At 39.9% G+C, this 22,559-nt stretch overlaps 1 protein-coding gene across 1 annotated transcript in view; it reads right to left on the bottom strand.

The window, feature by feature from the left end:
• The window catches only part of usp10 (ubiquitin specific peptidase 10), an 88,644-nt gene extending 66,303 nt beyond the window's left edge, over positions 1–22,341 (bottom strand). The window contains exon 1 of the mRNA XM_078544583.1: positions 22,219–22,341. Within this exon, the coding sequence (XP_078400709.1) occupies positions 22,219–22,239 (21 nt within the window). The 5' untranslated portion in view covers positions 22,240–22,341. The remainder of the gene's footprint in view (positions 1–22,218) is intronic.
• Between the last annotated feature and the right edge of the window lie 218 nt (positions 22,342–22,559).

The raw sequence follows: 22,559 nt of genomic DNA, 5'->3' as shown, positions 1-22,559 counted from the left end.
ATCTGGGTGCTTTTGGGTGCCAAGGTGATCCATGACAAACAGCTACACAAAGTGTAAGCAGCTAGAGGAATTCTGGATCAGGAGTATTGATCTGGAAGCCAAACTGCAGGCACTGCGCAACATAAGGGAGGCGGAAGAAATACCTGGACGCTTTGCTCCAGAAGCCAGTCATATCTCTCAGAATAGGGTTGTCTGTTTTGGTCAGCAGTGAGGGACAGGACAATGTAACCGTTAGTGAGGCATATATAGGGACCAAGCAGAGAGTCGTGGAGGAGCCTCAGATTTTGCAATCGTCAAGCAGGTTTGAGACGTTCACAACCTGTGTGGACAAAAGCGAGGTCTGCAAGGTGGATGAGCAGGCTGGCCATGGCACCATGGTGCAGGAAGCCATTCAAGCGGGGGGGAAGCAAATAGGAATATGGTAGTATGGGCCAGTATAGTGAGGGGGATTGACACCGTTGTCTGCAGCAAAGTGCAAATGTCCAGACGGCTGTGTTGGGTTTGGGACATCTGCTCAAGGCTTGGGACATCTGCTCAGGGCTGGAGAGGGGAAGGATCCAGTCATCGTGGTCCATGTAGCTACCAACAACATAGGGAGAACAAGGAAAGAGGTTCTGCATAGTCAATATAAGAAGTTAGGTAACCAATTAAAAAGCAGAACTTCAAAAGCTCTGGATTATTACCTGAGCCACATGAAAATCTGTTTCAGGCAAATCGGATTAGAGAAATGAACTTGTGGCTCAAAGGCTCCTGTCAGAAAAGTGGGTTCCGGTTGGTGGGGCACTGGCAATAGCATTGGGGAAAGCGGGGGCTGAACTGTTGGGACCGTCTAGGCCTGAACCATGCTGAGACAAGTCTTGTTGCAAATTGCATAACTAGGGAAGTAGAGAGGGTTTTAAACTAAACAAGGGGGTTGAGGGATCAAGCTTGGGCAGATGTAGTAAATCAAGGGGCAACTTCAAGGCAGGAGACCATAATAGTCCTCTGGAAAGTGAGGATCATAGAATAGCAGGAAGGGACAGAGAAATAAAACTAATACACTAAGACTAGATGTTACAAAGATAAAAAGACAAAACTAAAGGCTCTGTATCAGAATGCACGTAACAGGCATAACAAAGCAAACAAATTTAAAGCGCACATTAACTAAATAAATATGATCTGATACCCATTACAGAGATGTGGCTGCAAGATGACAAGGATTCGGTCCTGAACATTGAGGGGTATATGACATTCCAGAAGAATAGGAAGCTAGGGTAAAGGTGGAGGGGTAGCACTATTGATCAAGAGTGGCATTGGTGCAAGCTAGAGGTTACCTTGGTTCAGGAGGTCGTGATGTAGAATCAGGTGGAGGTAAGGAATAGTAGGGGAAAAAAGTCACTAGTGGGAATGGTCTACAGGTCTACTAAGAGTAACCACAATGTAGGACAAAGTATACAAGAAGAAATATTGAGTGCTTGTGATAAAGGGACGGCAATAATCATGGGTGACTTTAAACTACATATAAACTGGAAAAATCAGGTTGGCAGTACTAGCCTGGATGAGGATCTCATAGAATGCTTTCAAAATAGTTTCTGAGCGCAACACATTCTGGAGCCAACAGAGAGCAGGTTATATTAGACTAAGTTAAAGCAAAAAACTGCAGATGCTGGGAATCTGAAGATGAGTCATATGGGCTCGAAACTTAACTGTTTTTCTCGCTACGCAGAGCTGCCAGACAAGATTTTCCAGCATTTTCTGTTTTTATTTTTTATTAGTCTTGGTATTGTATACTGTGGCATGATTAATTAATGACCTCAGAATGAAGGCACCCCTAGGTAGCAGCAACCACAATATGATTGAATTTTACATCCCGTTTGAAAGGAGGTGGTCTAAGACTAGTATTTTAAACTTAAATAATGGCAACCATGGCATGAAAGCTGAGCTAGCTGAAGTGAACTGGGATACTAGACTAGGAGATAGATCCATAGAGAAGCAGTAACGACATTTAAGGGGGAATTTCAGAACACTCGGAATAGGAAAAATTCTAAGGTTGGGGGGGTGGCCACCATCCATGGTTAACTAAAGTAGTTAAGGAAAGCAAAGATGAGTGGCAGGACAGATGATTGGTCAGAATATAAAGAATGGCAGGGAATGACTAAAAGGTTAATCAGGAAAATAAATTAGAGCATGAGGGGAAGCTAGCTAGAAATGTAAAATTGGATAGCAAGAGTTTCTGCAGGTATCTAAAAAGGAAAGTAGTAAAGTGAATGCTGGTCCTCTGGAGTGAAAATGGGGAGTTAACAGTAGATAATAAGGAAATGGTGGATTAAATGAACAAATATTTTGTTTCTGTCTTCACTATAGAGGATTCAAAAAACATTCCAGTAATAGCTGCAAATCAGGAGCTGAAAGGGAGAAGGGAACTTGGTGAAATTACAATCACTAGGGAAGGGGTACTGAACAAACTGATGGAGCTGCGGGCTAACAAGTCTCTGGGTCCTGAAGGACTTCATCCTAGGGTCTTAAAAGAGGTGGCTATGAGGTAGTAGATGTGCTGGTGTTAATTTTCCAAAATTCGCCAGATTTTGGAAAGATTCCATCAGGCTGGAAAGTAGCAAATATAACCCCTCTGTTCAAGAGAGGGAGGCAGAAAACAGGAAACTATAGGCCAGTTAAGCTTGATGTCCGTCATGGGGAAGGTGTTAGGAGGTTATAGCTGGGGACTAGAGAAACAAAGTAATCGGAAAGAGTCAACATGGTTTTGTGAAAGGAAAATCACGTTTAACCAATTTATCAGAGTTCTTTGAAGGAGTAACATGTGCTGTGGATAAAGGATAGCCTGTAGACGTGCTGTACTTGGATTTCCAGAAAGCATTTGATAAGGTGCAAAAAATAAAAGCTCATGGTGTCGGGGGTAACATATTAACATGGATAGAAGATTGTTTTCTGCCAACCAGCCAGGGTATGCATAAATCTGTCTTTTTCTGATTGGCAGGTTGGGTCGAGTGAAGTCCTGCAGGAGTCTGTGAAGGGGCATCAACGTTTTACAATTTACATCAATGACTTAGATGAGGGGTGTGAAGGCATGCTAGCTAAATTTGCAGGTGACAAGATAGGTAGGAAAGTGTGTTGTGAAGAGGATATAAGGAGGTTGCAGAGAGATAGATAGGTTGAGTGAGTAGGCAAAGATCTGGCAAATGGAGTATAATGTGCGAAAATGTGAAGTTGTTCACTGGCAGGAAGAAGAAAAAAATCAGAGTAGGACTTAAACAGAATGGCTGCAGAATTCCGAGGTACAGAGGGATCTAGATGCTTCAGTGCATGAGTTACAAAAAGTTAGTATGCAGATACAGCAAGTAATTAAGGCGGCCAATGGAATGCTATCCTTTATTACAAGAGGAATTAAACAAAGTAAGGATGTTATGTTTCAGTTATACAGGGCATTGGTGAGACCACATCTTGAATATTATGTGCAGTTTTGGCCTCCTTATTTAAGGAAGGATGTAAATGCATTGGAGGCGGTTTACTAGATTGATACCTGGGATGAGCGGGTTGTCCTACGAGGAAAGGTTAGACAGACTGGCCTGTTTCCACTGATGTCTAGAAGAGTGAGTGGTGACTTAAGATTTAGGAGCAGAAATTAGGCCATTCGGCCCATCGAGTCTGCTTCACCATTCAATCATGGCTGATAAGTCTCTCAACCCCATTCTCCCCGTGACCTTTGATCCCCTTACCAATCAAGAACCTATCTATCTTGGTCTTAAATACACTCAATGAACTGGCCTCCACAGCCTTCTGAATGAAATATATAAGATCTTGGATGGCCTTGACAAGGTGGACGTGGAAAGGATGTTTCCTCTTGTGGGTGAGTCCAGGACAAGGGGTAGGGGGCACTGTTTTAAAATTAGGGGTCGCCCTTTTAGGACAAACATGAGGGGAATTTTCTTTGAGGATTGTGCAACTTTGGAGCACTCTGCCTCAGAAGGCATTGGGGCAGGGTCACTGAATATTTTTAAGGTGGAGGTAGATAGATTCTTGTTATGCAAGGAGGTCAAAGGTTATTGAGGGTAGATTGGAATGTGGAATTCGAAACATAAACAGGTCAGCCATCGTCTTATTGAATAGTAGAGCAGGCTCAAGGAACTAACTGGCCTACTGCTCCTATTTGGTATGATCAGCTACCATTTTTATTGGGGTCGCTAAAGTACGCTGAATGATATGGGAATTCTAACTTGCCTGTGCTAAGCTATTTCATTCAATATCTCAGGTTTCCTAGACTTACCAAGATAATCCAATTTGAAAGTCTTTTGCAATTGCCTCCATCTGCTGCCCATTGTTGCCAAATACATGCAACCAATGTGTTTTTCCTCTCAAAAAGAAACTTGTTTTACTGTTGAAAGTTTCAATGCAAATATAAATGTATTCTATATTTCTCAATAGAGCCAAACACTCCTGGTCATGAGCAAGAGCAGGACAAAGGCATCAGCAACACCCCTGATCCCTGGGAGTCTGACCACGTTCTACAAAGTTTGCCAAGAGTGTAGTGGAAAACTCACCAATTGTTTGGATGGGTGTAAACACAGGACCACTCAAGTAACTTGGCATCATCTGGGTCAGAGCAGTTAATTTGATCAGTGCCCCTGCTATACGAAGTGGTATCTACTGGCTCCATCTTTAATAAATTATGCCACAGCAAGTACTATCTCCAGCAAATCACCAAGCAAAGATAGTCAATTCTGAGACAATGGAAGTTAGTGCAGAATATCAAAGACAGAGATGATGGGAACACAAGTCCCATAGTATGTGAGGCATGAGCCAAAGGCATTCTGGACGTCTTGCATTTTTTGAATCAAAGAATCACTGAAAACAGGATACCTCAGATATGAGGTGATAAAAGCATGACTTGGTTTGACAGTGGAGGAGAGGATGGGGTAGAAGCAGGAGAGGTGAAATAAAAGAGTTTTCATGACAGAACTGATATCGAAAGGGGGCTTTATATACATGCAGAAACTGATCCAATGCTGTCAAGTAACATCACAAGATATATATATTAAATGAAGAGGTGGCTCTTACCAGTGTGAAAACTTGATTGAAGGTTCTTGAACAGGGAGTGATGGAAAGCTCTTAGTTGCAAGCAAAACATGGTTCAGAACCTTGGAAAGTTGGGAGATGGAGTAGTAAAGGTGAAATCTAAAGCGCAGTGGCTGTATTTAGGAGCAAAAACAGCTTTGCGAGAAGTTATCAGCCATTGTCAGTATTTGTTAAGGCCAAGTAAAGAGATTCAGGAAAAAAATGAAATGACTGGAAACTCAACATGGATGAGCAGGAGGCAAGTAGCAGTAGCCTAACAACCATTTCATTTCTGACAAAGTAGGTGTCACATTGCTTTCTCCATGGCAACGCCTCAGTTAATCATGGTCAACTTGCCAACTAATCAGCACCCTTTTCTCCTGTATAAATTGCTATGATCATTGGAATTTGGCATTCTTGCGTTTATGATGAGTGCAAGGCAACTCTTATCAGCAATATGCAAGTTGGGTGCTATTTCTTCACAGGCACCTTGATCCCATTGACTATGTGAGATCAAAACAGGTCCCACATTAATAAGTCGCCACCCGTTGTCAGTCCGCAACTTCATTCCATTGTTATCCATCCAACCGTTGTCATGGACCTGCACAAAATATCCTTCAGGGTGCTTAACGTTTGGCATGGTTTTAAAGTTTGAAAATTACCATAGGCTTTAATTTCATTCTGTCAGACATGCAGGCTGGTACCACCGTGAATCTCGTCTTGATAAGTTGGCAAATTTTACAACTTTTAGCTTGAAACCAGCTTCAGACTTCATTATTTTGCCAGAGGACCCATTTCAGCATTGGCCACTCATTCTGCTTGGTGTGTGTGTCTTAAATTCCCAAGCATCTTCATGGCAGCACAGCTTGTATCACCTGCTTGATACCATGAGCCGGCATATAAAGTGAGTAAAGCATGCATTTGTGAGGTGAAAAATCGAGACCAATTCCTCATGTGAGTATATTATTGCTTAGCAAGGGGGTGGGTGGGTCAACTTATATGCTAAGTATAGGCCTTAGCATGAATTTTGGCACCCAAAAAATGGGGTCATCTTATACAGTGGGTCGATATATATATATGCCAGTATCTATGGTATGCAAGTTTTTGAATTCCATAATCAAACTGTTTGGACATTTGGTACAAGTGACCACGATACATTTGTTGTCACTCCAACACCACAGCATATTAAGTCTAAAGAAACAGGTGTAAAGCATGGCAGAGAAGAATACACAGTCCATGTGAAGAGTACAAAATTACAGAATTGACAGTGAAGAGGATGGGGTGGGGGTTGGAAAAGAGGAGAACTACTCTCTCATATCAGCAATTTGTTAGATACTGAACTGAAGGGGCATTTCATACATGTTACAGATGAGATTTAAAGGAAGCATCAAATTTGGTGCCATGGGTCAAATTTATTTTAGTTCTTTATCAAATTTATAAAATCAATTGCAAAAAGGCAGTCCCAGGGTTTTATGTACCACCAAACTTCTTTCATGATTAGGAAGGATTAAGAACAATGCTTCAAATGTAATTACCAACATAAAGAATTGTCATTTATATAGCATCTTTCATATCCTCAGAGTGACCCAAATCATTCATCACCAATTAAATACTTTTAAGTGCAGTCACTATTATAATACAGCAGGCAATTTGCACACAAGGTTGCATAAAAAAAAGCAGTGCAATTAACCAAAATCTCAAAGCTCAATCATGAGCATGATTTATCATCCAAGAAGCGCACTGCACAGAACAGATTTTTATTTTACTTTGCATATTTTACTTCATTATACGATACTGTGACCTGATAAGGGCATTGTTTTTACAAGCATCAAGGAAAGTGCACAGTTCGCAGCAGTGCAGATAAGTGACAGTCTTGTACATTAACCTTAAACGTTTTGAAGGTATTTATAGTTTGAGAGTCAGTCTTGCAGTATGTCATTAGAACATTTCTTAATTACAACCTACATTACAATACTTGCAGTTCTAACCCACCTAAAAAGTAGAAAAATATAGGTGCCAAACTGAAGGAGGAGATTTTAAGAAGGAATAAATGATTGGTCAAAGGCAAGCTTCAAGGTAGCTCTTCAAGAGAAGCAGGGAGGGGCCTAGACGGATTAAAAACCACAGCTATATGGGGCAAAGGGTGTGCATAAGAGACCAGAGCCAGAGGAATGCAGAATATTCTGGAAGTTGTAGAGATAAAGAAGGTTACTGAGCTGGACCGAGGAGGCATAGAGGATTCTGCAGTCAACTAGGCCAAAGGCTGCAGAGAGGTTGGAGTAGAATAACTTACCACAGGGAATGCAATTTGTGACTGAGGTCTAAAAGAAGGGAGGCTATCTCCATACAAAACGCAGGGTGGGGCTGGAGATGGTCAACAGCAACAATTTTAAAAGAGGCATGAGAGGTGGAAGGAGGGAAGGTGCTCAAAGGAAGAAAAAAGTACTAGATAAACACAAACACTGGGGGATACCATACTGTGATTTGGTCATAAGTTTCACATGGCCACCATGGGAGTTTGGGCAAAGTAAATGGTGCAAAGTATAACCAGGCAAAGCCATGATGTCAATGCAACTGCCCAGAATAAGATCACAGATCGGGAGGCAAGGGCCTTGCTAGAGTGCGAACGGACATTCTAGTGGCGATTGTTGGTCCATTGGCAAGTCCAAAAGAGCAAGTGCTGCGCAGGGTGAGCTGAACAAGAAGGTCGGTGAGATTAGCTCTCAGTGAACATGGACTAGAAGGTTAGTGAAACAGGTAGCTGTGATCAGAACTAATGGAGATTCAAGCCTGGTATGGCAGTGGAATAGTAGGACAGCTGAAGAATAATATCAGGTTGGAATTGGAATGGGGGCAGGGGGGATAAACTAAAGGTGAGAAGAGGGGGGGAAAATGATCCATGAGTAAGAGAAGTAACACACAGAGTGACCGCAATGGCAGCCAAAATGCATAAGAGCAGACTGAGACATTCAGCTTGTATAGTCATATGATAAAGAAAAACATCTACTGAGTTGCATGTTACATTTCAAGGTCCTGTATGAGAAGAATGTGCCAGAGTCGGTAATATTTCCACTAAGTCAAGTTAGTTGCAATATTGTATGAGAGTTATTTTTAAAAGAAACTGGCGAATCTGAAATGATCATTAGAACACACTAAGTATGTCAATACACATTTATTTTGCTGCTTTGCAGACAGGAGATAATCAGTAAACATATGAAGCAACTCTAGTGCTGGAAGCTGAGTGCACCACCCAAGGATTTAGCCCACATCTTAAATGCCAACACATTCACAAAGCAGACTGAAGAGCAAGGTGGCTAAAGCAGTCATGCATGAATGAGAGGAAGAGAATACCACAGTGATCAATTACAGCTATGAGTGTGGATATATTGTTACATTCAGGGAAAAGCACAAGGGAAGTTCATAAAACAATATGCATTCATCTGCACAGCAATAGCCATTCATACTACATATTGCATAATTGGTACTGCACATAATCTAGCTAATTGCCATTTTTAAAATTTATTGTTTTTAAACCCCCTCACTTGAACTTTCAACAAACTGAAAAAAGTGTTTTTGCCAGTGTCTTCCCATTTTTGGAGCGCTCACACCTCAAACTTTCTTCTCAGGTTACTATAAAAATGCCACATTTTTCAAAATATCCTTAAACATCTATAGGAAAAGCAACAAAATTAGCAAAAATCAAATTCCTTAGCATCCATCTCACTGTATGAAGATGCTTTGGTTAATATCTCTACACATCAACCGAATTTGCAGTGTTGAAGCTTAGGCACTAAAAAAAAAGCTGCAATTTATTGAACGTATGAGAAGATTTAAAACTAAAGCAAAAAGCCTACACGCTGGAATATGTGCAATACCTGTTATTGCAGTTACACAGCTTGAGTTCTGACAATAGTCATTTGAAATCCCACCACAGTTAGTGACAGAAAAACAGTAATGCAAAGAAAGCATTCAAATATCCTGCATTCACAATACTTACGAAGTGTTACCTCGTTTATGCGCTTGAACCCGAGTTGATACCGAGTTGTGCAGTGAGCCAAACTGGCACTCAGGCATGAATCAACTTAGGGGAGTGAAAGCTAAGTCTGGACTTTCGAAACCTCCCTAACATCACGAGCATAATTAAAACAGTAAAGTTATCAAATTACAGGGATTTTATCCTGGAATTAGAGGATTAGTTGCAATTTGTGGTCAAATTATGTGACGACAAATAAAGCAAAAGATTAAGAAATATGAAATGCACTTGTAGTTCATTTGTTTAACAAAGCATGAGATACTGTGTATTCAATTCTAAAATGTACAAATTTATGAAAAGTTCTGACAGGACACTGGATTTTTTTGGATTTTGCAATGCAAATTCCACAGAACTCATGGAGTCCCACGGTATTGTAACGGGACACATTGTGACAGAAGTTAAGTTGATATTCTGCTTTTCCACCAAAATTAAAGATTTTTTTTGCTGAACGCTAAATATTTTCAGATCACAAGTCCTTGTGTCTCAGTGATTAAATATGCAAGACAGCCATATAGATTTGAAAAGCCACAGGTTTCTATCTGCTGTCCACACTGCACACTAGCTTCTTTAGCCAAGGTATGGTAATCATCCTACGCTTTAATTTGCTATTAGGAAGAAGAAAGCTAAATCAGTTTCTCCTCACTATTTAATAACCCTCTTTATCCAAAAACAATGCACGTGAAGCCATCAGGTAAGAAAAAGACTAAATTATCTCACAATGGCAGCCATTAATACCAGAAATCCCATGACCTGGGTCTGCAAAAAAAAAACACTAGCTTCTTGGTTAAGGTAGCAAATAGCTGTCACCTTCCATAGACCTGGGCTCCTGAGAATGCAGGAAAGGAAGAATCAGTCAACAAAAGAACTACGAAGGAAAAATTGGCCACTAGTATCTTTTTCAGATTGCAGCACACAGCCATTTTTTTCTGGCTCAAAGTTAACACAACCATGGCAATTTGAATGATCATTCATGAATAGGTTTGAGGACAAAATGTTTCATTAATGAAACAAACAGCTGATTGTTAAGACTATTCTACTTTCATTCTTTAACTTTTGGAAACAGGCCAACCAATCTGAGTACTATGGCAAAGCATTTAATTGATTACAGTTGTGAATAATAGTTCACAATTCTAATTTTATACATACTAAAAGGTATAGAAACTTCTTATGAAAAATAAACACAAAATAATCAAGTAAAAAAAATAACTTTATATAGCAACTTTACCACAGGAAAACATGGCAATAGGCATGGTATAACTGGTCTTGGAACTCCTAGATTAGAGTTGAAGAATGCAAGGTGCGCGGGGTGGCATAATCATTCAGGATTTTGTTATCAGCCACTGCCACAAATGCCATTCCTGACCACTGATTCGATTCCCCCTCCCTGGCCATTGTCTCAGCTGAACCAGACTGTTTGCAACTTTGGCTTCCTATCTGACCCTGATTGCACACCGTCTCTATCACCAAGACCACCTGCCTCCACCCTTGTAACTTGGTCCGCCCCTGCCAAGGCAGTATTCCAAGCCAAAGTGTAAAAAAAATAACATCAGGTCAAAGGGGAGATAATTGGATGGGTGAGTAAAACATTTTGCAAAGAGGTAGTTTTGCAGAATATCTCGAATGGAGGAGAAATGGAGTATTTTAGGGAGGAAATTCCACAGTTTACAGTTTAGACAGCTGAAGGCTTTAAGAAAAGATAAACTGGCATTGGATGCAGTTCAAGAGAGATTCATTAGACTGATTTCTGGGATGAAGGGGTTGGCTTACCAAAAACAGCTAGACAGGTTAGGTCTTTATTCGATTTATTTCATTAGAAGAATGAGGGATGATCTTATTGGCACATACAAGATTCTGAGGGGTCTTGGCAGGGTAGATGTTGAGATGATGTTTCCACTAGTGGGGGAATCTCGAACTAGGGGACATAGTTACAGAATAAGGGGACACACATTTAAAACTGAGATGCAAAGGAATTTCTTCTCAGAGTAGTGAACGTTTGGAATTCTCTACCACAGAGTTGTGGAGGCTAGATCACTGAAAGTATTCTAAAGAGGAGGTAGAAAGACTTTTGAAATATCGGGGAGTTGAGGGTAATAAGGAGCTGGCACAAAAGAGGAGTTGAGGCCTGGGACCGCCATGGTCTTATTGAATGGTGGTGCAGACTTGAGGGGTCAAATGGCCTACTCCTATTTCTTATGACATGGCTGCCAATATTGGGGTGCAGTATGCTGCGTGCACATAAGGAATCAGAATTAGAGGAATGCAGTGTTTTTGGGAGGAATGTGGGGTTGGAAGAAGGCATAAAATAGGAACACAGGAAGTAGGCCATTCGGCCCATCAAGCCTGCTGCGCCATTCAACAGATCATCTACCTCTTACCTCATTTTTCCCCACTATCCCTGTGTCCCTCGATGTCATTAGTATCCAGAAATATATCAATTTCAGTCTTGAACATGTTGAAGATTTCAGTCTCCTGGGGTAGAAAATTCCAAAGAATCACCATCCTCTGAGGGAAGAAATTCCTCCTCTCAGTCTTAAATTCTGAGACAAGGGACAGACAAGGCTATAGAGGGATTTGAATATGAGAAAAAGGCTTAGAATCAAGGCATTGACATACCAGAACCCAAGGTAGATCAGTGAGCATTGGATTGATGGGTGAGCAGGACTTTGTGCTGGTCAGGACATGAGCAGAATTGGATGAGCTTATTGATGGAGGGTGGAAGGTGGAAAGCCTACCAGAATAGCATTTGAGTCATCTAGTCTATAGATAAAAGTATACCTGAAGGTCTCAACAGCAGGTGTGCTGAAAGGCAGGAATGGGCAATGTTACGAAGGCAGAATTAGGCACTCTTGGTGATGGAAAGAAAATGCTGCCAATAAAGCTCAGTTCAGGGTCAAATAGGACACCAAGGCTGCAAATAGTCTGGTTCAGCTCAAGACAGTGTTACAAACTGGCACATTCCAAGGTCCATGACTGTGTGATGAGGTACACACAAGTTTGTGGCAGGCTCAATGAAGAAAGGCCACTGTCAAAGGCCTCCCACCATAGTATACAGTGAGGCTGCAAACCATCTAAAATCCATCTGGCTGTATGCAGTGAATATTTGACATGAAATGCAGTTATACATTATAAATATAACCTGTAATGGCAAATGTCCTGAGGCACCTCAGGTACTGTATTGAAAGAAACTGACCTGTATTGCACTTCATGTATAACCAAATTTGAATTGATACTTCTACAAATTTTATGAATACAGTATATTTTTGGAAAAAGCCTTAATATGTATTACAGTATTAACAGTATTGCAAAAGCTGGTTTTTGACTGGCTCAACCATTGTTAAGACTCCATGAGGTTATTAGCCATTCTGTTCTGATGAAGAGTCATACGGACTCGAAACATCAACTGTGTTCCTCTCCGCAGATGCTGTCAGACCTGCTGAGTTTTTCCAGCTATTTCTGTTTTTGTTTCAGATTTCCAGCATCCGCAGTAAGTTGCTTTTATATTAGCCATTGTACTCTGGTACTGTTTTGCACGTCCCAAATCCATAGAAACAATCAAAAGGCTGCAAAACTAATTATCTACAAACAGGGAAAGACAATGGGAAGAAATCTATGTACCTAAACATATGCTTAACTTGTGATGACTCATTAAAGTCCAGTTGTCACTTACTCAATAGGCTATCATGGAAACTTAGCTCATTCAATCTCCAGGATTGGATTTCACAAATTCACAACCATGATATATAAAACATTTGTACTAGTCACAGATTTTGTTGTTAAGCAGACTCTAGTTATACAGAACAAAAACAATACTCAAGTCTCTCACTTCATGTTTTATGGACTTCAAATATTCTAAAATACTGTTGTTAAATATCCTGGACATATGGACTGTCTCTATTAAAAATTAAATAAAGTTCAAATAATTTTCAAAAGCAGAATCAGAATATTGAACAACACTTTGTAAACTTTTTAAATTATATTAAATTGTTGTGAAAATTATGAATATTCCTTTCCATTTCTGAAATGCTTGACTAATTGAAAACAAACAGCTGCAATAAAACAGACCAAATACCATTGGCTCTTTAGTTTATCCTCTCCTTCACCAGGTTAAATAAGATTCAGGTAGCAGTTTTCAGCTGTAGATTGTTTCATCCTCTAGTTATTGGGCTACTGACCACACATTAATCACAATCGCTTTCACTTCATGATATGTGTAATACTGTTTTTCTGCTTTAAGTGAAGAAACCATGGGAGAAGCCAACTTGGGCCAGTTGTGTGCGATTTAAATAGATAAGAATGATTGATCATTAATTTGCAAACATATTTTGCACGAGTCTTCAGGGAATGGGAGTATACATCGTACCCGAGTAGCCGTGTATTAAACATTATTAGAGTTTGACTAGTGCCATGAAGATTAGTTGAGTCAGTACAAATCAGAAACTGAACCAGAGACCTTCTAATCTGAGAATCTATGATTTAGTGTTTAAAACAATATCATGGGCCATCACGCTACACACAATTACCTTGAGCCCGCCATTTGTTAAATATGCATTATGCAGTACCTGGCAGTGCACAAATTAGCTCCCATGCTTCTCTCTCCACAGGTGCTGCCAGACCTGCTGAGTCTTTCCAGCATTTTCTGTTTTTATTTCATATTTCCAGCATCCGCAGTATTTTGCTTTTATCTTAGCTCCCAAATTTGGCTACATAATCGTGGCTGTATCAAGAAAGTAATCCAATGATCATAAAGCATGCCGAGATAGTGATAAGATGTGATATAAATGCAATTTCTTTCATAATCTCCTTTTGCACTGTGTTTTGTTAAAATACATCTTCTATTGTCAAATATATTGCTAGCTTCTAAGCACTCCTGAAGTAAAAAAAAGTTACAGCTCTGATTTCTGGTTTTCTCTTTAAAAGTGAAAGTTAAAAATTTAATTCGCTGTACCAGCTTTCATCTCTATTCAAGCACTAACCTAACATGGTATTTGTGTAGTTTAATATGTTGATACAATCTAATTAAAATACATAGTTTGCATTCAAACATTTAAAGGGAAACCAGTGATTTCATCAAAATGTCTCACTGAATTTACACCATATTACCACATAATGGTCATTAAATTATCGAAAAGGGAAGCATGGTTTCTTTGGCATCAAAGCAGTCCTAAGTGACATGCTTTGCACTGGAAATTTGAAACTAAGGCAACCCTTTATGGTAGGTTCAGTAATCTGATAGCTAAACCAGAGCATGTCCACAGTTCGCCAAAGCACTGTTAATTAACAAACTTATTAATGTAACCTTGCTTTACATTCCTTTGGACTCAACCAGGGAGGTTAAGAGGGGGACCCTGATGTTTCAGAAGCCCAGAGTCTCCATACGTTTTGCCCAGGCTTGTACCTTGGAGAGGATACTCCAGTTTCACCACAGAGCACAACACAATATGGGAGACAGGCTTAACACAGCTGACCACCCTGGTGCAAACCATCTTACAAGATGAAAGGTTGTAACTGGGTGGGCCTGTCAGTGTGGAGTCTGTTCCAGATAACTTTACAAGTCCTAAAGTGGATAGTATTCTGACTGGAAGCCACAGAAAGCCTACCGGTTCTCTGTTGATAGAACACATGGGTTTTGCTGATTAAACTCAAACAGCATTCCTGGGCACAACTGGTGTTACTAAGTTTTGGCTCCACAACTCTGCATGCAAATCTGTGGATCTTGTTAAGTGGGGCATGTCTCAATTCAAAGAAAGCATGAACTCTTACTAGTGTATATTAATCAGTAGCATGGTTTAAAGATTCTTACAATGGAACTAATGATACTCAAGTGATGTTGCTATGTAGATCATGCAGTCAAAAAGACCTACACAGTAACAAGTTAAGGTCTCCCCATCTGTCAATGCTTAACATATCCGACAACTTTACCTTGATACAGGAGTGAGAGATCCACATATGCTGCACTAGTGCAACATTAAAGCTGTTTCAGACATGGTGATGGGTTTCCACAAGTCAGGCGCCAAAAAGACAATTAAGTTTAAGACCATGTGAATGAACTAGTTTGCTATGTTATCTGCATATGGGAAAGACAATAGGCACAATCTTTGGTGAGCGAACAAACAAAATGGCCCCTTTCAATGGAACATGAGGCAGGAAAGCTCAATTTTTTTGTTTGCACTGGGCAGTTTTGTTAAACCTTTAACATATTCATTTATTAGTGCTTTTTAAATAGGTGAAATAAAGTTGTAATTTGTCCACCCTACAATTGTACATTTACATTATCTTTCAATACCAGTCTATTCCAGTTACGCAACTTAGTTATTGCAGAATACATCATGTTCCTGTTGCAACTGCATAGAATTGCAGGCATACTTTAAGTCTGCATGATTTTTTTAGGAAACCAATGATTTCAAATGGTTTGTATTAGCAGAGACTAAGGAACATTCTACTGTTTGTGGACATGTGACGGTTAAAAAGCTACTAGCCCAGTTAGATTTCATTGTTTTTAAAATGTAAATATCTAGATAAACCTTGGACTTGGCGGTACAGTTGGTCAATTAACACTATTCTTTTATCTCTGGGACACAAGTTAAAATCCAACCCAGGCAGACAGGATTAAAGTCCTTCTTAAAACTGTAGTTGAAGCCATTTCCAATTAGTTACCAACAGGGACAAATCCAAACCACAAAAATTGGCCATTATTCAGCACTAAGCCAACAGTCTTTATTCAGTGATTATTCAGGTAATGGGTGGCTGGTACAGAACAGATGCAGTCAGAATACAGATGGTCGAGATTTATGCTAAATCTAAATTAATCTGAAAGTGTCTGATGCAAACACAGACTAAAATATACACCCCTTCTCTCAATGAAGATGAAATTGAACGTAAATTTTAAAAGTGTTCTTTAAAATGCAACGTAAAATGTACTTCAATTGGTAACATTAACAGGTGAACTATGAGGTTTCTATACTTGTATCACACAAAGTTTGGATGTGATTGTTATACTTAACCTTCAACAATTGATATGTTAATCTATTTTCTATTTTTAATATCTCCTTCAGACATGGGTGACTCTGGCAAGACCACATTATTACACATCCCTAGTTGTCTTGGAAAGTTGAGCCACCTTCATCTTGGTACTTGATTTTACAACTCACTGGATTTCCACATCACTCAAAAGGTACCATGAGTTAAGTACATAGAGTGAGAATGGAGTCACATGCATGTCAGTGAGTAGGGGTGATTTATGACAACTACATGGCTTTCAATAATTTTTTTCTAGTGTTAAGCACAAAATAACCAGTTTTATTCAATTAAATTTCACAACTTGATACCATGGTCAGGGAGCAAGGTGTTAATTGAAGCCTACACACAGTTAAGACTGACCACAATTAATTTATGCCAACTCCAGCTACTATGGTGGAAGCAACAATGCCATCATGGCACCAAGCTAACAGTACAACTGACTCCACCTGAAAAAGCTGTTTGCTTTCTGAATTCAATGCTGCAATGCAAATAAACTCAAAGCACCAGGAGCTTTAACACAAATTATGTAAATATTATATGGTCCAGCTCAGAGACACTAAAAAGACCAAGGTAGACAAACATTTCAAACAAATCTTCAACTGGAATTAGCAACTTAATCACTATTCAACAATATAGTTCACCCCCCCACCCCTTCATGGTGTTGCTCACAGCCTGTCAAAGGACATGCTATTTTATCTTACAAGTATCAAATTTTGGTATTACAGGAAATTTGACACGCACCACAAGTGTGTATTATACTGATTTTTACTATATTACTAAATTGCTCATGGCATTGCTTATAGCTAGTTTACAAGTGTATGTAATAATCAGATAAAGATGGAGTGAATTGGGCACCTTCAACAACTTGCTCAAATAGCCACCTCTTGACGAGGACCTGAAACTACACTGCGATAGTTGAAACTACAATACTGAATAGGAACAAAAACAAAAATACCTGGAAAAACTCAGCAGGTCTGACAGCATCTGCGGAGAGGAATACAGTTAACGTTTCGAGTCCGTATGACTCTTCAACAGATGAAAGGAAAAATAGAAGAGAAGTGAAATATAAACTGGTTTAAGGGGGGGGGTGGGACAAGTAGAGCTGGATAGAGGGCCAGTGATAGGTGGAGATTGCCAAAAGATGTCATAGACAAAAGGACAAAGAGGTGTTGACGGTGGTGATATTAGCTAAGAAATGTGCTAATAGGTGACATTAAGGGTAGAAAGCAGGATGAGCAAGGTACAGATGGCCCTAGTGGGGGTGGGGGGAAGGGATCGAAATAGGCTAAAAGGTAGAGATAAAACAATGGATGGAAATACATTTAAAAATAATGGAAATAGGTGGGAAAAGAAAAATCTATATAAATTATTGGAAAAAAAGGGGGATTGGAAAGGAGGAGAGAGTTCATGTAATACTGAATAGGAAGTGTTGACAGAAATTTACAACAGTAAATACTGATACAGATGCACGTCCAAAGATCACAACATAAAGCAAGATTTTTCAACAGGACCTGTGCATTCTACCCGTGATTGTTCATAAAATGAATGTATAACTTGTAAGCAACAGTGGAGCTCCTGGGGTTAAAGGGACAGTGACATTCTGGATACAAAATTGGCTCGGGGACAAAAAGGAGAGAGTTTTGGTGAACAGTTTGTTTTCGGACTATTGTGATGTTCCCTAGGGCGCAGTATTAGAACCGCTGCTCTTTTTGATACATAAATATATATCTTGGAATTAGGTGTACAGGACATCATTTTGAAGTTGCTAGATGACAAGACTCAAAAATGCAGTAAACAATGAGGAGAACAGTAACAGGCATCTTATTCTGCAAGAAAGGCTGGGCCTGTATCAGTGGAGTTTAGAAGATTGAGAGGTGATCTCGCTGAAACATACAAGATCCTGAGAGGGCTTGACAAGGTGGATGCTGAAAGGATGTTTTCCCTTGTTTGGGAGAGAATAGAACCAGGGGACACAGTTTAAAAATAAGGGGTCTCCCATTTAAGATGGAGATAAGGCTTTTTTCTCTCAGGGAATCGTGAATCTTTGGAACTCTCTTCCCCAGAGAGCAGTGAAGGCATGGTCAATGAATATTTTTAAGGCACAGATATTGACTAACAAGTGAGTCAAAGTTGAGGCCACAATCAGATCAGCCATGACCTTATTGAATGGCAGAGCAGGCCCAAGTGGCCGAATGGCCTACTTCTGCTGAGTTCATATGTATGTATGTTGGCACATAAGGAAAAGAGACTGGTGAAATGGGCAGACACATAGCAAATGAAAGTTAACAGAAGTGTGAAGTGATACAATTTGGTGAGAAGAACAAGGATAGACAATATTAATTATATAATTTTAAAAGGGTTGCAGGAAGGGAGAGACCTAGGAATGTGTACACAAATTAATTCAAGTTAAAGTGGCTGTTAAAAAGTATGAGATCCTTGGCTTTATTAATAGAGGAAGAGATCACAAAATGTGAACCTTCATAAAGCACTGGCTAGGCCTAAACTGGAGTGTTGTGTTTAATTCTGGGCATCACACTCCAGAAAGAATCACTGCTTAAAGTGAGGGCGCAGACACAATTTACTGAAACAATACCAAATGTGGGGGATTTCAGTTATATGGAAAGATGAAAGAAGACGGGGTTGTTCTCTTTAGAGCAGAGAGAGCCAGGTGGAAATTTAATAGAGATGTTTAAAATCATTAACAGTTTTGATGAGTAAATAAGGAGAAACATTCCAGTGGCAGAAGGGTTGGTGGCAACCAGGGCACTCAGATTTAAGGTGATTGGTTAAAAAAAAAAACCAGAGGTGACTTATGAGCTGGAATATACTTTCTGAAAGGGGGGTGGAAACAGAATTAATAGTTACTTTAAAAAGGGAATTATTTAAATACTTTGGAAGGAAAACATTTGCAGGGCTACGGGGAAAAGACAGGGGATAGGAACGAATGGCGGAACTCTACCAAAGAGCCAGTACAGGTACGAAGAGCCAAGTGGCCCCTCCTGTGCTGTGTGAAGAAGCTGTTTGCCATATTTCAAGATGGGCAGCGAAGCGACAGTGGTCATTGCTGACCTTGAAGAAAGCTACCCACAAATGTCTAGCAATCTCAGCAGTTATTTACCCTTTCCTGACACCAGTATAATGTTGGCACCAAGCCGAGGAGATCTCCAGAAGTCCAGCAATTGTGACATCATCAATAAGACCAAACAGCCAATCATATTGAAGAGTTCTCAGAGAGCAAAATAAATATTGGGGCATACAGAAGGGAATCAGGAAAAAACTGAAATATAAAACAAACTTAGTATATTAGGAACAATTGAATTATGTAGAAATTTGACATTCCACAAACGTAAAATTAATTTTTCCAGGGTCAGAGGGGTTGTTCAGTTGACTTAATAATCCATTAAAAACCCAATTATACCTCATTCAGCAAGAAATAATGTTTGTGATTTTTATCATTATGCCTATTATGGCATAAAAGCTAAAGTTCACGTCAGTTTAAGTGGCTTCTAAGGATTTCCATCTGCAGGGACTTCAGTAGTGTACCCTATGGAAGGGCAGGGAATCAGCAACAAAAACGACTGGATTTCTGGATTAACTGCACTTTCGGACACCAGGAGCTGCTGTCAGTTTGAGTTATATTGATGGCTTTACCCTGCAACACTATTTAATCTTGTTTTCACATTTACAAATATAGAGAGATGAAACAATTTCCTAATTAAGATATGTTTTTACACTCCATTTCTTCCCCACCCAAAACAACCCACTAATAAAAAGGCAAGCACCTAATTCAGACATTTAACATATAGTGTTCAATTCTTGCTCTAAATTCTTTTTTGTATTTTCACACAAAAGTATTAATATGAATGGCTTGGCACTTACCCAATTTCTGGCATTAACCTGCTCTGAATACAGCATTAGCCATAGGTTACTGTTTTGTCATGATTTATCTGCTGCTGGCTATAATAATAGGAAACTAGAAACAGTAGTAACATCATAAAAATAGGTTTTGCTAATTAAAAAGCCATGCATGTTTAAATTAGACCTTAAGTCCAATTTGAGGTTTTCCATGATGCATTCTAACAAGCAAGTCTGACTGATTGCTGCGGAAGCAAAGATTTTCAATGCTGGCTTGAGACAAATCTGCTTTCCAGTATGGGAAAAAGTTCCCTATCACATTTAAAATCAGCATCAATGCAAGGGATTGTTGTTTTATAGTTAATTTTGAAAGTGCTACCGTTGTGGAGTGCGAATTTCATTTAGCAGTGTAGTTTCTGCATCAAAACCCAACTGGGCAATGCAAACCAAGTTAAGATTGAAAAATTATTACAAATACAAATATTAATTGGAAAATAATTTTCATAACTACAGAAAATCAATGACTGTGGATGAATCATAAAAAGGTATTATTTTGGGACATTCTCACAGGTGCAATAAGGCATCAAAACTCGAACTGTTGAATTCTCAAGCATAAATAAGATCATTCCTTTTACAAAGCAACTGATGTTAATAAGTGGTGAGAACTATTAGTGATAGCTCCAGGGCTAATAATTTTCTATCATCACATTTTAGCCATTTTTCTTACAACTGAAATACATACTGGTTACACATTGGTCAACATAAGTATTTTAAAAAGCCATATATTCAACTGAGTCAAAATTGAGTTTCTCCCACCCAGAAGACTTACATCAAGCTGGTGTAATCGCCCAATCCACCAACTCTCCAGTTCTTGATTATCCCTTTTCCCCATGAGTCCTAATCTCCAATGAAAGGAATTTTCTCTACACAGAACCTTAGTGTACCTTGCATTGTCCAAATGGTGTGTGAAGTGAAATATCAGGAACAGTAAGCAATCACAGATGAATTGCAGTTCAGAATGTCCTTACACAAAAATATGATTTTTTGAAGCCTCTACATTTGACTAAATTTTCATTTCAATGAAATAAAATTAGCATAAAGTAGCTCAAAGTAAGGTCAGTTAAAAAGTTCACCATCAACCAAAAAGCTTCGATGAGCTGGTGTTCTTCTAAATGTAATGTTGAATGTGAGAAATTGAATTAGGTTGACAATTTTAACATGTTCACCACAGATAGTTTGGCTCAACTCATGTTTATAGTATTGAACTGACAGTACAAAATGTCAGTTTTCTTTAATATAAATTTAATTTGTATATCAGTGGTTCCGATGATTATGTATAAGGGTAGAGAATACTTATTAGGATTTACATATTAAACATTGTAATGCATTTGGGAGTATTTGTCCACAGTAATTTAATCTCTTTTAAAAGACTAATCAGGACTAGCTCAACGTTATATTACCCAACTTCCTAGATGTTAAAGATGAGGGTGCCACAAGCAAGATTAGACAACATATTGTTTAATAAATGCGACTACAAATATCTGACGCGTGTGTGGTAGCACGGAGACATAACCAAGAGACTTCGTTCAGACCACGTGCAAAACAGCCCCCCACCCCCAAAAACTAAAAAAATAAAAATGCCGGAATCCATTTTGACCATTCTTCATTATTAAAGATACATGCCCAGAGACACAAACACAAATGGATCCCGAATGATTTTCCATTCATGTGCTGCGATAAAGACCATACCTTTACCCTGGCAATGTGGAGTATTCTTTCCAGTTAAAATTCCTGGGGACACTGACTCGGTTGCACACACACACACACACACAGTACGAGCTGGAATGAATCATCATGCGCCCCTCCCCCACCTCTCTTATCTCTTTTAATGGTTTTCTTGCTGAACCGAACATTTTGGAACGCAGTCGAAATATATAAAATGGCCTGTGAGGGGGGCCGCGGCGCATTTCAGATCAAAGTGGAGCGTACGTAAGGAAACCAGGGACGTTGTTGTTGGGAGATGTGTCTTTCGGATAGGCAGGAGCCTCAGCATCGCGTGGGCCCAGGGCTAAAACTCTGCGACTGAACGGGAGTCAGGCTGAAGAAAATACCCCGGGGCCTAAACCTCATGGATTTTCTTTCCCTCACCCTCCAGAGAAATAGAGTCCCCCATCTTCCCCCGGCCGCCCGCTGTGTTTTTTTTCCCTCCCCCTCTCGGCCTGACGCTTTCCCGCGGCCACGCTGCCATGCCCGGCTTTCCTTACCTTTATATTGTTACTAGCCATTTTGCTGCTTTTGAATGAGATAACTCATGCTTCCCCGTTTGCCGCCATGTTGTCTGCTACGCGTAGAGCTAGTGCGCCTGCGCACCAGCTCCCCGCCCCTCCCCGCCCGCGCCCGCCGTTCTCCCACTGGTCGGCTACCCCTACGCCGCTCTCCCCTTTCCGATTGGCTCCTCTGTGAATTGTGCGGGCTCTGCCAATGGCCAGGGGGGGGGTCTCCCACAGCGCGGTCCCTGATTGGACAAATAGCGCGCGGCCGGAGGAATTCTACTCGGGGATTGGTCACCCCCGCCCGTGTTTATCTATTCGTCTTTCCCATTGGT

This window comes from Cetorhinus maximus, chromosome 6 (genome assembly GCF_964194155.1).
Source record: "Cetorhinus maximus chromosome 6, sCetMax3.hap1.1, whole genome shotgun sequence".
NCBI classification, from domain to species: domain Eukaryota; kingdom Metazoa; phylum Chordata; class Chondrichthyes; order Lamniformes; family Cetorhinidae; genus Cetorhinus; species Cetorhinus maximus.
Note: the sequence above shows the minus strand (reverse complement) of the source record. Positions and strands in the feature narration are given on the sequence as shown.